The sequence below is a fragment of the Globicephala melas genome, chromosome 5 (genome assembly GCF_963455315.2).
Source record: "Globicephala melas chromosome 5, mGloMel1.2, whole genome shotgun sequence".
NCBI classification, from domain to species: Eukaryota; Metazoa; Chordata; class Mammalia; order Artiodactyla; family Delphinidae; genus Globicephala; species Globicephala melas.
Window position 1 is genome coordinate 117,366,696 of NC_083318.1, and position 17,574 is coordinate 117,384,269.

Below are 17,574 nucleotides of genomic sequence, written 5' to 3' on the forward strand. Positions count from 1 at the left end.
CAAACAGGAGCAGGCAGGTTCACCAAAGACAAGGCTAATGTCCAGCTCTTGAAACAAGTAACAGCAGAACTATGATATCATGTCTCATACGGACAAATGAAATAACCTTCCTTTAACTTCAGGTGCCCCCAGACCCATTAAGTTAATTTTTCATCTTTGAGCATTACTTAAATGCAACAAATAGAATACCCACCACAATAGAGATCTTAGCAGCAGTGACAACAATAACACAAATCCCTGAAATTAAGAAGACAGTTTCCCTCTCCAGTATATTTTACTTTCATAGAAAAACAGTTGTGAATATTATACAGTATGGATTCTTGTGTTATTATACTATGTTTAAGTTAGTTTGTATGTTTTATACATATATATATATATATATACAATAGCATATAGTACATAGAAAAGAGAGAGAAAAGGGAAGGAAGGAAGGGAGGGAGGGAGGGAAGGAGGGAGGGAGGAAGGAAAGGGAAAGAAAGAAAGGAAAAAAAAAAGAAAGAACCTACTATATTATATCATAAAGCTGTGGCTATAATCAAATGCAAGATCGGCCAGGATTTACTGTTTAATATGGATGAGTCAGCTAACCTCTCTGCCCCTTAGTCTTCTAATCTCTACACGGAAGGAAGGAGGAGACAAGAGGAGCTATTTAGATCTCCCTGATTTCTGTGTCTCAAGAGTTCAGGTGTATCACCTCATCAGTGAAGTGCAATTACCTTTTAGATATGTTTAATCATCATGCCAACTTGCTTGGACTATTTTGAAACAGATTTCCCTTAGAATTCCCTCTTGTCTTGAGATTCATGTCGAAGTCATTTTGTGGGTCATTTTAAAGTCAGGGATTATGCTTAAATTTTTCCTTGAAATGAGATCAGCATGTCTACATTTTTTTTTTCATCAGCACTCTTTTTATAGTTGTAGGAATTTTAAAGAGATCTTCTGAGAAAAAATAGACTTACTATCTCATTTCTATTATTAAATGGCTTTTAAAAGGCTATGAGGCAGCCCTACTATTAGATTTCAAACCAACCTTGTATCTTTAGTTTGACAAGACTCAACGATTTGAACTCCACTTTCCTCATATGGTGTATATGATGAAATTTTCACAAAGCCAAGGAATTGTTGAAGCATAAAATATCAAAGAAAGAAGAGAGGCATATTATATTTTTTAAAAAAAAAGAGAAAAAGACTTTACACTTATTTTGCTTGACTTTTCTTTAAAATAAAATGCCCACTTAGATTTTTATAATTGAGTACCAAAAATCTGAAAGTTAAGGGCTATTCATGTCACAAAGATACATAACTTAAACAGCAGGATAAAATGAGGAAATTTTAAAGTGAGACAAATATCACTGATCAGATTGTTGTCTTAGAATTTTAATTTTTTATTGATTTTTTTTTTGTATATCTGACTTCTTCTAGAGGAAAACAGTCAATTACAGTTAATTCTAACTAAATTTTAAGGAGTACGACTGCTGTAGCCAAGAATGAGTATGGTATGGTAAGTGTATACCATTCTTCATTAACTAAACTAAGAGGCCAAAAAATAATTCCCTTGGTGTACATAGATCTATCTACTATTTATGTAGTAATTGCAAGTGAAATTCAAGGATGAAGGGGCTAAAAGAGATAAACCTAGCTGTTCCAGTACTGTGGTATTGGTAACTGATAATTATCAAATAACAGTTGCAAACTTTTAAGACTCCCTGGAGTCTTGTGATTTTTGTGATTTCCATAAAGAATGCTGATACTTAAAAATATTAGTGATCAATGTTAATTGTGACAGAAACTGTCTCAATTAAAATTACATATTATACAGCTGTACACAGTATGTTCTTATTTCAGATTATATGATAAACCAAAAATACCTAATAGCTGAAGAACAAAGCTGTTTTCTTTTGCTTAAAATCATATAAATTCTGAGAATAGAGTTGAGCAGCTACTTTCTAATTGTTTTCTTCAGAACCACTCTTTAGTTATTTATGATTGTGGGAAGGGGATTTCCCCCACCCTCATTTGTGCAACTCTCCAGAGCCACAAACTAGGTGTCCTACAATTCAACTCAATTCTGACATTATTTTCCCAGAGACAGCATCAGATTCCACAGGTTAAAGGCTCAGCCCCACAAGACTGCCCTCTACTTCAGATGCCAATTGAAATTCCAGGTAGTTACCCATACTTCTGACCAACTGGCTATAAATCAGGGGTTCCCACAACCCCTTCCTTGGATTTGATTAATTCGCTAGAGAGACTCACAAAACTCAGAAAAAACATTCTACTTGCTAGATTACTGTTTATTATAAAAGGAGAGAACTTAGGAAGAGTCAGGTGCAACAGATGCATAGGGCAAGGTATGGAGAAAGGGCGTGGAGCTTTCATGCTCTCTGAGTTCCCCCAGCACCTCCATGTGTTCACCAACCTGGAAGCTTTCCAAACCCTGTCCTCTTGGGGTTTTATGGAGGTTTCATTACACAGGCAATATTGATAAAATAATTGGCCATTGGGATTGAACTCACCTTCAGCCCCTCTTCCGTAGGGGAGTCAAAGGAGAAAGGACTGAAAGTTTCAACCCTCTAATCTCATGGTTGGTTTCACTGGCCACCAGCCCCTATCCTTAGGTGCAGTCCAAAAGTCACCTCATTAACCTAACAGAAGACACCTTTGTGGCTCTCAACACTTAGGAAATTCCCAGGGTTTGGGGAACTCTGTGCCAGAAAAGGGGACGAAGACCAAATATTTATTTCATATTATAAATCACAGTATCACAGTAATCACTGTTTAAAAGTTAATACCTCAGAGCAACTCTTTGAAACTCAAATGTGCAAACACTATTTAAGCCTAATCTCTTTGAACCTCTGTAAAATGTGGACATAAAGATCCCAGCTTTTTGAGAGATGGTTCTAATCAAGATGGGTAAAATCAAAAGGCAACAGAGAAAAGTGAGAGAGGCAAAAGAGAGACCTTATTTGCTCTTTCAGTATCCAGACAGAAACTCTAGTGTCCCTGCAGAGAAGACCTCTTGATTCTAATGGGATATTATGGTTGGCTTGGGAAATGGGAGACATGGCTTCTGGAATATAGATAAGATACTGCACTTCTAGCTCTGCTGAACCACAGTAGTACTATTTTCCACTTGCTTATTTGAAATGTGTTCTGTGAAGTCCAAAAGTGAAGAATATTTGGGGAATGCTTCTATATTTACTTCTTGGTACCTGCACCTTGGCTCCCTTTCTATTCTTATTTTTTTCAAATCGTGACTGTTGTGCTACTAATTATTGTGTAAGTTTTCCATAGAATTTCATATTTCCAACCTGCTTTTATTAACTTACTTTTGTTATCTTGTTTAAAATGATAATTAATGGTAAAGATAATTATAAAAATGATAATTTACTGAAAAGATTGGGAAAGAAAGGACCTGGCCTATGTAAACTTTGGAAAGGACTAGATATTGTAATGCTAAATTAAAAAACACTACAAACACTGTACATTCGTTAGTAATTTTTTTTTCTTACAGAGGTAGGGTTAACAATTCTGAAGCTGTTTTATTTTTCACTAGGATTGACCATATATTTAAATATGTGGATAGGGAGAGTCAAGTTTCTCAATGTCAGGGAGAGAAGGTAGAAATAAGGAAGGAAGGCTAGAAGGAATCTTGTGAGGCTGAATTGAAGTCAGAGGTAACAGCATTGACTCATGGTTTTTGTTGTCGTTGTTAGTACAGTATAGATAGAGCAGTGGCTAGATGGATAAATATAGATGTGTGTGCACAAGTTAGTACACATACATATATTTTCTAGCTCTAGCTACTGAAAGGGATTGAAAGCAGTAGAAATGAGTGTAATTGCTCATAGTAATTAATTTCTGAACACCATTCTCCAATAAAAAGAACTAGGGTTCCTTGGAAAGCTGGTTGATTCCAAGGCTGCGGCAGGGAAAATATGAGTCTGGAGTATCTTGTGGCTCTAGAAAGTAAGGAAGTGTCCAAAAACCAAAAAGCAAAATAAAATAAAATAAGACAAAACAAAAAACAGAAGGGGCAAAAAAAGTGATACAGGAGCCATTCCAAAGGGGCTCCCAGTGGACAAAGCTGGAACAAGTTAAACATAAAGCTAGGGTTGGATTATGAATCAAAGAACAAAATACTCATATTGATCTTAATAAATAACTGAATAAACACATGAAGGAAGAAGAAGGGTCATCTATTCCTTCCAGAAGAATTCCAATGAATAAATTTGGCAAGAATGAGGGAAATGGAAAATTACCATTTGAACAGTAGTAATTGCCACAGGCAAGGTTCATCAGTGGATGCTAAAAGTAATGGGTACCAGTTTAAACAGAAACAGGAGACTTGCATAATCTTAAAGTATGTCCCTTCAAATACCTAGTAGCTCTACAGTGAAGAATCAACTCTAGGCAGTGGCCGATATCACCTTGACCAATGAATCGCAGTTAACATCAAGTAATACAGATTAACTTAACATACTTTCTGATACCATGCACTGACCATTTTAGATACCTCATATAAGTGCAGTCATGCAGTATTTGTCTTTCTGTACCTGGCTTATTTCTCTTAGCATAATATCCTCAAGGTTTATATATGCTGTCACATATTGCAGAATTTCCTTCCTTTTTAAGGCTGAATAGTATTCCATTGTATGTATACAGCACATTTCCTTTATTCATTTACCTGTTGATGGACATTTAGGCTGTTTCCATGTCTTGGCTATTATAATTAGTGCTGCAATGAACACAGGAGTGCTAATATCTCTTCAAGATCTTGATTTCAATTCTTTTGTATAAACACCCAGACGTGGGGCTGCTGGATCATATAATAGTTGTATTTTTAATGTTTTGAGGAACCTCCATACTGATGCAGCTGCATCATTTTGCATCCCACCAACAACAGTGTGCAAGGGTTCCAATTTCTCCACATCATGGCCAACACTTGTCTTTTTTTTTTTTTTGATAAGAGCTATTTTATAAATGTGAGGTGATATGTCATTGTGGTTTTGATTTGTGTTTTCCTGATGATTAATGACATTTACCATTTTTTCATTTACCTGTTCGCCATTTTTATGTCTTCTTGGCAAAATGTCTATTCAAGTCATTAGCCCATTTTATAAGCAGGTTATTAATTTTTTTTTACTATTGAGTTGTGGGAGTTCCTTATATATTTTGGAAATTAATCTCATCAGATATATGATTCGAAAATATTTTCTCCTAATTCTGTGTATTTCCATTTCACTCTACTGATTGTTTCCTTGGCCATGCAGAAGCTTTTTAGTTTGATGTTGTCCCACTTGTTTATTTCTGTTTTCATTGCTTGTGCTTTTTGTGTCATTTCTATGAAATCATTGTTAAGAGCAATTTCATGAAACCTTTTCCCTATGTTTTTTCCCTAGGACTTTCACAGCTTTACATCTTATGTTTAAATCTTCAATCCTTTTTGAGTTGATTCTTTTGTGCTTGCTGTAAGGGTCTAATTTCTTTGTTTTGCATGTGATAATCATAAGCTCTCTGTTATTCTACAGAATGTGATTCATGAATGGATATATATTCATTCCCATACCCTGGAGAATATGTATACATATATTCCAGATTCTAATATATGTGTTTCTGGATAGTGTATCTAAAATTTTTATTCTTCAGCTAAGAATAGTAATTCCATGTATGATCTGAGTGCAAACATGACAAACTGAATTTTCCCTCAAAATATTAGTTTATCTATTTGTTGACATTTATTGAGCACTTAAAACATGCATAATGCTGAGACATTTGAATGTTCTTCTATTTATATTTGAAAGATATGTGGAGGGGTATAAGTCTCAAAGCCTGTGTTTTGGGCAGAGTTATTGAATGGCCACCCATATAGGAGAAACAATCCACTGCATTGTGAATGCATAGAGGCTAGGACTGAAGAGGCAGTAGGAATCTTGACAAGACATGAGGAAGATCAAAATTAAGGTAAAGGGCTTCCCTGGTGGCGCAGTGGTTGAGAGTCCACCTGCCGATGCAGGGGACACCGGTTCGTGCCCTGGTCCGGGAAGATCCCACATGCCGCGGAGTGGCTGGGCCCGTGAGCCATGGCCGCTGAGCCTGCGCGTCCGGAGCCTGTGCTCCGCAACGGGAGAGGCCACAACAGTGAGAGGCCCGCGTACCACAAAAAAAAAAAAAAAAAAAAATTAAGGTAAAGATGTTTAACATGTATAAGAGAGAATAAAATTTTGGTAGCAGAGTTGTTAGAACTGATCAGATATGATGCTGAGGGAAAGAGAGAAATTGGAAATGATCTTCAGGTCTTGAAGACTTTACTGGAAGACTTAAAGGAATAAAGTGTCTACATGGGTCACAGGGAACCAGAAAAGAAAAGCAGGAAAAGTCAGCACAATAGAATATTATCCAGCCATAAAAAAGAATGAAATAATGCCATTTGCAGCAATATAGACAGACCTAGAGATTATCATACTAAGTGAACTAAGCCAGACAGAGAAAGACAAATGGTTTTGCAAATTTTGCATAATCAAGTCATTTTAATCTCCATCAATTAAGACTGCTTTCTCCGCTCAGATTTCCACTTCCCTCATCCTTCCCCTCTTGCTGGGTGGTGTTGGAAAGGCTACAAGTTTTTTTGGATCCAGTGAAAGTCCATAGACAACTTTTTTTGAAAATTGAGTTAGGAATGCATTTAATTTGGGCTTGGTGGGACATGTGGATACAGTTTATAGTCACTTTGGTATATTGTTGGTATTGCTGGTCACCCAGGTTATAGCAGAAATGCAGTGTATTTCATTACAACATCATGTTGATTTTTTTTTGTATTTAGTTTAGATTAACACAGGAACTGATCTTATTCAGAAGACTGAGCCTCAGAATCACTTTCCTTTTCAGACTGAAAAGTTTATTTTTATGGAGAAATAAGCAAAAGTTAAAATATCAGCTTTCTTTGCTTAATTGGTAGGATTACTTCCTATAGGGAAAATAATCATAAACAATACTTACTGAATGCTAACCTCTTTTTACTACTTTGCACTCCATTTTCTAGCTGAGGAGCTGAGACATAGAAAGGGTTAGTAGTTTTCCCAATGCTGCACAACTTATACATGGCAGAGCTGGGATCCGGAGCCAGGGACTCAGGGTCCAGTCAATAACTTAAATCACTGGTTCTCCATCCCTGGGTTAGAAGTTAGAAGGTCCTGGGTATAATGTCTTTGGGACTTCAGACAAAGCAGGTAACTTCTCAAGATCCTCAGGTTTCTCAGATAAATGCAGGTAGACAAGTCTTTAGTTGGCCCCTTTTGGGGGATCTCATGACTGTTCAAAAAAGCTGTGACCCCTTTCCATGAAGTAGAACAGATGCACCAATACAATTCACCATCCATCCCTGGGCATCTTAAAACCCTCTTCTTAGCCCTAGGCTAAAATCCCCTGGACTAGAAATCTGAAAATTTCACACTAGTCTAATGTGTTGCTATTTTAGGAAAAGATGACTTCTAGTTGATTAGTGACTTTTTAAAAGGACAAGAGCTCACCACTCCAACAATCCATTAAGTGATTGTTCAGTATCTTTACTAACCATTTGGTTTGGGTTGTATTTCTTTTTGTGACCTTGAGTTCTCTGAGTGCAGCTGAAGTCTTTTCAATTTAACACATATTTTATTTAAAAAAAGAAAGAAGGGCTTCCCTGGTGGCGCAGTGGTTGAGGGTCCGCCTGCCGATGCGGGGGACGTGGATTCGTGCCCCGGTCCGGGAGGATCCCACGTGCCGCGGGGCGGCTGGGCCCATGAACCATGGCCGCTGAGCCTGTGCGTCCGGAGCCTGCGCGTCCGGAGCCTGTGCTCCGCAGCGGTGAGGCCCGCGTACCGCAAAAAAAAAAAAAAAAAAAAAAAAAAAAAAACTATTTCAGGTTCATTTGGATTGAACCACTGTGAAGAAGTTATGGTGTTTACTTGAAGCTAATAAAATAATTTATGTTTCCCCTGTAAATGAGATCAGAAAAACAGCCAAGGTGTCAATACCAAAATCAATTTGAAAAGGATCTACTATGAAATTAGGTTTCTCAAATAAAATGTAGTTTAACAAGAGGACATTCACTTTTTCTTCTTTCTTATGGGGGTACTTTTCATTAGAATGTAAAAATGATGGCATGTCTTGAAGTGGTAAATTTAATATGTATCAAACTTGATGGCTTTGAAGATCAAAGGATTGAGTTTCAATTTAAATGTATGGATTTTTTATTTAAAAAAAACAAAGTATCTCACTGGAAAATAGATCAAGAGACATTTTGTGTATTCTTTCTATGTCACCTAAGGAAATTGCAAAATTCAATTGCGTGCATTCAAAATTGTGTAAGATTTAGTATATACAGGCAGGAAACTACTATGTATAGATTTTTAAAATGCACTATTACTGTTCTGCCCTTGAGTCAAAATGCAATAATATTTTGGTTCTTTTCTCGGCAACTTTTGGTTGAAAGATTGTTCATTACTGTTGAATTTCAATATGATTGCAAATTAAATGATGCAAAACTCAATAAAGTAAAATACACAAAAGACCAATTAACATGTTACCTCAGTAAGTATATAGAATAACATACTGTTCTACTCAGTACCATATAATTAAGATGTAGTCACAAGTCAAGGAAATATTATAACTTCTTTAGGTGCACAGGTGGCTTTTAGAAAGATTGATTAGCTTCTCTTTGCCCCCTTGAGATGTGAGTTCATTTTTATTCCTGCAAAATCAAACAGAATAATCTCTCAAACTTCCCACCGTGTGTAGGCTTCAATGCAAACAGCATGTTGGAGATAAATGTTTGCAAAGTGTTCATCTCCTTGTCCATTCCTGTTCCAGATGCTCTCTACGATGTCATCACTGTGGGAGCCCCAGCTGCGCATTTTCAGGGATTTAAGAATGGTGGTCTTCGGAAACTACTCCATAGATTTGAAACGGAAAGAAGAAAGTAAGTGATGACAGGATGCATTAATGATATTTACCTTCTCTTTGGGGAAGTTCGTATACCAGGTTAGGATAAAGAAGCTTGGTCCATCACAATGAATAGTTCTTGACATCTCCAGCCTATTTAGGAAGAAAGCATTAAAAATAAGTTAGAATTGTGTAACTGATATCCTGTTATATAAACGTATAAACTAGCAATGCATATATATATATATTTATGTCTTTCTTGTTTTAAAGAAATTGTCTATGTACTGATACAATATTATTAACTCAGCTACCTCCTTATTAAGATTTCTCTAGTTTTTTGTGTTTAGTTTTGGTTTTGGTTTTTTGGTGGGCAGGGTATATAGTTCTATGAGGTTGTATCACAGGTGTAGATTAGAGTAAGCATCGCCATAATCATCATAAATAACTATCCCATTACCACATAGAAACTCCCTCAGGTTATCCTTTAATCGTCACATCCTTCCCCCAGACCCTTTGGCTGCAGAAAGTGGTACTTTTGCCTTATTATTTCAACAGGGAGTGGACATCAGAGTTCCAGCTAGGGACTCTGAGGGGAGAGGCACCTTCTTTGTAATTCATGGAGGTTGGAAATCAGTTCAGTGACAGACCGCATGGGGAGAGGGATGCCGTCCCTTTACTGAAATGAGAATAAGAGTGGAATACAGGCTCAACCTTGGCTGCACTTTAGAATCACCTTTGGAGCTTTAAAATATTTTATCTATGCCAGGATATCACCCCAGACATATAAAGTCAGTTCTGGGAATGGAGCCCAGGCATTGGTAAGTTTTAAAAGCTTCCCAGGTGAGACTGATGTGTGGCCAGGGTTGAGAACCACTGATACAGATGTGAGTGAATAATGCTGGGAGAAGACAGGTGAAGGGTGTGGAGACTAGAAACGGGAATAGTGACACAGAAGAGTTAAACTTGAAAAATGTATAGAACATCAATTAGTATCTATCAGGAGGAAAGAAAATCTACATTAAGGAATATTTGTTGCAATACAGAAGAAAAGCATTACATCTTGTCTATTGGAAATTTTTCTTTAAAGAATCCCCAACTCATTAAATTATTACAAAATGGAACCAAAGATGGGGATAAAGCTGTAAGAGTTTTGATTTGGGAAAACTTGGGCCTGAGTAATCATGGATGAATAAAACCGAGCATATTATAGAGCTTTTCATGCTTTAGACATGAGACTTTTCTAGGAGAACCAAAACCCTAATTACTCATACATTATTTGGGGGTTTTTTTGTTTGTTTTTTAAATTTTTTTAAGCTTTTTTTGTTGTAGTAAAATATATGTAACATATAAATTTACCATTTTAATCATTTAAAAATTTTTTATTGGAGTATAGTTGATTTACAATGTTGTAGTAGTTTCAGGTGTACAGCAAAGTGATTCAGTTTTACACACACACATATATATATATATATATATATATATATATATATATATATATATATATATACGTTTTCCCATGTATTCACTTGTTTATCAAACACTTATGTGTTTCTGGATTTGGTGATTTACCTAGGCACTATTTGAAAGCTTGTGGACTCCTCCCTCAAAGTATGAATCAATTCTTTACTTCCAGTATTTCGTAAAAGAAAGGGAAAATCTACCACAACAACACATACTTTGTGGGCTTTGATCATTTGTGATTTCAGCAGGAACCTCAGATTAAGCCAGAACTTTCACTGAGTAAGATTATGACCTGAAAGCACAGCCCTTTCACTGAGATAGAGAGGCACCTCATGAAAACCAAGAGTCTTTGTAAAGAAGAAAAGCCAATGAGGGGCAGTGTTCACTCCTGGAGAATATTAATTCCTTATGATCTACCTGTTCATTAGGGACAAACTCAGAGCTGACTCCCTGCAAGAGATCCTAATGTCAAATGCCTGCCTTGAGTATCTACCATGGTTTTCCCTCCATACCTCCCACCCACTCTATCTGGTCCCATAATCAAGATTGACTACCCCAAAATTTCAAATGGAAAAGAGAAAAAAATCATTTGGAAAAATCATAAGGAAAACAAACTAAAATTTACCAGTAGAAGTGTTATAGGTGGTCCTTGAGCTTACAACACTTGAGTCGTACTAGAATTTGGGGGAATTTTCCGAAGGAAAGTAAAGCAATACAAAGAGTTAAACAAACCAGCCTTACTTTTTTATGAGATCAAGGGTTATACAGTCACAATGGTTATACAATTTCTAAGGAAAATTTTCCTTATTATTGTAAGGAGAAATATGAATAGAAGTTTCCCAATTCTCTATTATAAATAGGAAGTTTCTTGAGTAAAAGGAGAAATACCGCATCAGGGAAGGAAGTTCTCTGTAGCCTATAGTGTAGCAAGAATCCAATAAAACAGAAATGGGAGAACTGGATGCAAAATCATACCACTACCTCTGAAATATATTCATCAGACAGTATCACTAACTACTGCTTAATGGGGGGGGCGGGGTTTAAAACATAAATTAACATTTTTCATTAGTGGTATAAAGCTGAGATATCCAAGCAAAATGGTCAGAGTTTTCCAACTCTTCTTTTTATGTACTTTCTCCAGTAACATATGAGCAGACTAGGCAGCAGTTACAAGTATATTTGTTTTCAAACCCTTCACTTTCATGCTTAAGACAAAGATTTTCATTTCTTTTATGAAAGGGAATGAGTGATTCAAATGTATTCATTGAAAGCAATAAGACTGCATCCATGATTTGATTTTTGAGAGCCAATTCTTTTCCCCTGCTTGGAGGTCTTTCCATGTCTCTACCTTGATCACTGGGTTTTTCTCAGAAATTTATCTTGTCACTCACTGGTAGAGCAGTTTAGAATCTGAGATCATAACTCTGTATAAATCCATGTCTCATGTCATATATCTTTTAAACAGAAATATTTTTTATCTTTTAGTGATATATATTTTTAATATATTGCTTTCTATTGACAGTTTTCAAATTTTGTAAATATGTTTATTGGCAAATGTAGAAAAGTCAAAAGTAGGAGGTTAAAATCACCCATAATGTCCTTCCTCAACAAGACAGTTACTGGGATCATATTGGTACAGTCTCTTCCAGTTTGTTTTTCCACATGTAATCTACATCTTATGTTTTTTTCTATTATAAATTTAAAAATTCAAAATGGCTTAAAATGACTAATTCTTCAAAGTATATAAATTGAGTGCTCTCCATTTGAAAATCCTTATGTGTTTTTGGTTTTTGGAAGTCATGCCCAATGCAACAAAGCTACTATATTTAATAATCAGTCTTACAAGTTATAGCTAAAACTCATCTCCTGTTCACTTTCAAATACTTTTTTCCTTTTTGGAAAAAACACTTTATAGCACAAAAAAATAAAGAAATTTTAAAAGTATAATAAAATCATACAGACGCTGTAGAAATAAGAAGTGTGAATAAAAGCCCTGTTCGTTCCTTTTTTTTTCTTTTGAACTGTGTCCAGTAGTTGACAACATATCATTTCCAAGGAGATAGCAATTTAATTTTTGTGTTGATTATAACTTGATTCATTGGAGGTATATTTTCTTCTTCCGGTGAGTCAGTTTCTCCTTGGCCACTCTTAGATTTCAGCTCGGTTCATGTTTGAGCAAATACAACACTAGGTCTGCCTTCAGCTCGGTTCATGTTTGAGCAAATACAACACTAGGTCTGCCTTCAGCTCGGTTCATGTTTGAGCAAATACAACACTAGGTCTGCCTTCAGCTCGGTTCATGTTTGAGCAAATACAACACTAGGTCTGCCTTCAGCTCGGTTCATGTTTGAGCAAATACAACACTAGGTCTGCCTTCAGCTCGGTTCATGTTTGAGCAAATACAACACTAGGTCTGCCTTCAGCTCGGTTCATGTTTGAGCAAATACAACACTAGGTCTGCCTTCAGCTCGGTTCATGTTTGAGCAAATACAACACTAGGTCTGCCTTCAGCTCGGTTCATGTTTGAGCAAATACAACACTAGGTCTGCCTTCAGCTCGGTTCATGTTTGAGCAAATACAACACTAGGTCTGCCAAAACTGTGTACCAGGTTTTTCTCATCAATATGCACTTTTCTCTGTGCAGCCCCCTGTGCACCACAACAAATTTTCAAGAATAGGTGGGTTTTAGCTCTTACAACATCTATAGCGTGGAGTCAGGAGAGAATAAAATACTTCCATTAAATAGCCCTGCTGAGTCTTGGACATACTTTACAAACTAAATGATGACACTTGCAAAGCATTAAACTAAATGTAATATAAGAGAATGAAAGGATTCTCGCTAAGTTGCATATGATCCTAAATGAATTTGTAATGCAGAACTTCTCCTGCTTCATTCTCTTTTTAACTATACAAAAAACCAATATTTGCTTCTAGCACACAAATTCAAAGAATAAAGAAGCACATAAAGTGAAAAGTCTGCCTTTTCCATTCTCCTTCCCCAGAGTAAAGCAATCTGAACAGCTTAATGCATTTCCCTACGCAGTTTTTTCTAGCTATCCAACTCTTTGAGTTTTCAGTGATCAGGACTCTTTGTCGACAGAAACTCAGGTTATAGGAATGTCATGTTCTTGACTTTCCTATAATTCAGTTTACTTTTTCTGGCCTCCATTCTGGGGCAAGGCAGAAACTCTCATCTCAGATAATTCAGATTCTACACCTTGTATGGATTTGAATCCTGGTTTAGGCACTTACTGGCATTGTGACATTAGCCAAATTACCTCACCCCTCTGTACCGTAGTTTCCTCACTCGTGACACAGAAATATTATTGCTTTACCTCATAGATTGTTCTGAAGATTTTGTGACTTCATATACACCAAACATTTATAATGGTACCTGGCACATAATGAGGGCTTAATAGATATTAGCTATTACTTATATAAAATATGTAAACAAGTATTTTTTTACTCAAAAAAATGTTCTGACAACCTTTAACTGCAATACATTTAGATCTCATTTTTTTTCCTAAAAGCTAAGTAGGGTTTTATTGATTGAATGTAGCAGAATTATCTAACCAATACAATATTGATGGGCATTTAGTTAATTCCTATTATTTGTTATAACTGTGTGTTTGCAAGGTAAACCCTTATTCTTCTGTTTTTGCAAATTTGTGTTTCTTTTTGATAAAATTCCTAAAAGTGGAATTTCTTAGTTGAAGTGGTTACACTTTAGAGATGCTGTCATACTGCCTTCCAAAAAAGTTCTATTAATGTGCATAATTGCCCACTTATTCTTTTTAAAATTTTTTATTGAAGTATAGCTGATTTACAGTGTTTCAGGCATACAGCAAAGTGATTCAGTTATACATATATACGCATATATATGTATATATAGACATATATATTCTTTCTCAGATTCTTTTCCATTATAGGTTATTACAAGATATTGAATATAGTTCCCTGTGCTATACAGGAAGTCCTTGTGCCCGCATATTCTTAAGTACTAGGCTTCGTACACCATCTCTGTGCTAAGCCCAGGCATGGTTCTTGAGATTCAGACATGTAGTTACCACCATTTAGTAGACAGCTCCACGTTGATGGTATCATCCAAACACCTCAAAGTCGACACATTCAGTCATCTCTCATCCCCTTATCCTCAAACTTCTCTTGGGGATTGTTTTTCTTAATTAAGACACCACATCCATCTAGATGTTCAACTTTGAAGCTTGAAAATCCTTGACTACTTTTCTTCCCTTGCTTCCACTTCCCAGAAAAAAAAAAATCAGTTCCATCACTTCTACCTTCTTATATCTCAGGAATTCGTTCATTTCAATAATCAGTTTGGTTTAGGATAATCCTAACCCGTAGAATCACTATTTTTTAAACATCCTACTGCCAAATCTCTTAATCAGTCTTCATCCTCCAGGCTGGCTCTCATCTCATCCGTTTTCCTCATCTTGGTTGGAATAATATCTCTTAAGAGGCAAATACAATCTTGTGATTTCATCATGTTAAACAGTTCATAGCTGCCTCTTGCCTGGAGAATAAAAGCACAAGGTGCATAAGATATTCATGTGTCATCTGACCCTGACTTTTTCTCCAGCTTCATCTTTCTCCACTCACACCATCATCTTCTCCTCTCATTCCACCCTCCACGGTGAACCAGACCGAAGTTCTTCAGTTTCAGGTCTGCTTTGAAGTTTTTTTTTTTTCCTGAAGTCTTCTCCGACTCCTTGGCCAGGCCACATCTGCTTTTCGCCTCCCATGTACAAACATACCTCATTGCCTCTCTTCGCCTCTAGACTGTGTACTCTGGGGGCATGGACTGTGTCTGTAACTAACTGTGTCAGGAACTAACTTGATAAGTGTTCCTTGAATGACTAAGTATATGAAGAAGTAAATAAAAGAAGTGAAAGCATTGTCTGTCAGAGGAGTAAGAGGATGAACAAATTGGTCTGCCTAAAGAGATCACTGTGTTGTAACTAGGTGACAGAAACATAGGGGCATTTGCGGAAAATGTCTTGTAGGCTTTCAGACAGCCATTTGTCAGCTATTAGAATGTTTGTGTTTGCTTGCACCTCACTAGGAAGTGAAAATATTCTTTTATGTGTTCTGAAAGAGGAAAGCTGATGATTTTTATAAAAACAGCCAACCTAAAATCCGGTTCAATATTAGTAATGCAGTGGTGACTTTAACGTTTAAAAGTTGGCAACATTCTTCCAATCACCTACCCAAAAGCTTGTGAAGCAAAGTATAATCTGAAGCAAGAAGCACTGTGTCAAGTGTAACAGTTCAAACTGCTTAAAAATTGAATCTTTCGGGCTTCCCTGGTGGCGCAGTGGTTGAGAGTCCGCCTGCCGACGCAGGGCACACGGGTTCGTGCCCCGTTCCGGGAAGATCCCACGTGCTGCGGAGCGGCTGGGCCCGTGAGCCATGGCCGCTGAGCCTACGCGTCCGGAGCCTGTGCTCCGCAATGGGAGAGGCCACAACAATGAGAGGTCCGCGTAACGCAAAAAAAAAAAAAAAAAATTGAATCTTCCCTTTCAAGAAAATGACTTTAATTGTAAATGAAAACAAGTTTGCTAAATGATCCTAGAATTTAGAGTGATAATAAATTCGGTAAAGAGAACATTGTCTGAAAATGATAAAACACATAATCTTAACTGTGTGATGTCAGAAAACCACTGAGCTTTTACCCTTTAGTTTCCTTATCTGCACTGTGGATGTGGCTGATTTCCGTTGAAATCATTAGATTGTTAGAAAGAATGGTTACAATCTTGAGATTTTTGAGGAAAGACATATTAAGTGTATCATCACTCTCAGGAAGATAATTTGGATAATTTGACTTTACAATTAAATGTTTTAATTTCACACAATTATGAAGATATGACTTCTGGTTTTAGCTCAGAAGAAAAAGTTAATCAATAGGAATATTAGGAGTTAAAAATGTGGAATCTATGGCGAACTATAGAAACATTGTTTTCTGCTTAAAAAACTAAATATGAAAAGAATATATGGTTTGAGGACTTATTTTCTGTAAATCAGGAGTTGCATTTCTTCTTCACTATAAACTAAAAAGATATTTGGAATCGTGACATAGTTATGTCATCTTAACTAGTATGCTTTTAATCCAAGGAAGACCTTGTGTACTCAGATTAAATGATGAGTAATTTTCAGCATGTTCTTTAAAGCTCTCTATGAGCTTAGATATTTAATATCCATCATTCTAGAGGCAGCAAACAGCAGAAAGGATAGTCATCTACAAATATACTGCCAGAAAATTTTAAAAGTGCTGTATTTTCCAGAGCTTTAGAAACTAACTCTAGAGTATCTCATTCTTTGCAAGATTACAGTGAAAGTACTAACTTAAAAAAATGTACACATGGGATTTATGTCATGGGAAAATCACACAATCAGCTTGTGTGACGTGAGAAAAAATAGTGTCATTGCAGAATCTTTATTAGATGGGACCTTGCCTAAGCTATTCCAACGTCTTCTTCCCTGTCAAGAGCCTTGCGTAAGTAAGTAGTTATTGCAGTGCTTCTGCTGAAGACAGGTGGGTTGGCTTAGGGTGGTTTAAGCACAGATGTAGAGAAGGGGATCAGTTACAGAGATATTTTAAAGGACTTGGCAATTGTTTGGACTTTGTCTGTTTGGAGTAGGAGGTAAAAATCCAGGGCTGTCTAGGAAGACTCCCAGGCTTCTGTGCAGCACACCTGGGCAGGGTGGTACCATTCACTGCACCCTCGCTTAGGAACTCCAGCAACATAGAGCAGCCGGGAGAAAGAGAGAGAGGCAGAGAGACAGACAGAGAGAATGAGAGAGAGAGAGAGAAGGCTTAAAGGATGGGAACCAAATCTGAAGGACCCTTGTTTGCTGTGTCAAGTCCTGGCTTCTCATCCTATAGGCTAGGTTAGGCTAAGAGGACTCATTGACAGGTTCTTATCTGGGTATTAACATGATCAGAGGCGCATTTTGAGTTACTATGTGGAGAGAACTAAGGGCACACAATTAGGCTATCATAATAGTGCTGGTGAGAGGAGATGGGTGAGTAAGGAGTTGAAGAAGATTTAAGGAAATTTTTACAGGATTTAAATCCAATTGGATGAGGACTCGAGGGACTGAGCAGGGTTGAAGGACTCAGGTTTCTGGTTAATATAACTGGGTAAATGGAAAATTCACGAGGAAAGGGAA

At 36.8% G+C, this 17,574-nt stretch overlaps 1 protein-coding gene across 12 annotated transcripts in view; it reads left to right on the top strand.

Annotated features, from left to right (window-relative positions):
• The window catches only part of INPP4B (inositol polyphosphate-4-phosphatase type II B), a 721,154-nt gene that overhangs the window by 553,086 nt on the left and 150,494 nt on the right, over positions 1-17,574 (top strand). For all 12 annotated transcript variants that reach the window (XM_060299724.1, XM_060299726.1, XM_060299725.2 and 9 more), the window contains one exon: positions 8,851-8,959. In XM_060299724.1, the coding sequence (XP_060155707.1) occupies positions 8,851-8,959 (109 nt within the window). The remainder of the gene's footprint in view (positions 1-8,850; positions 8,960-17,574) is intronic.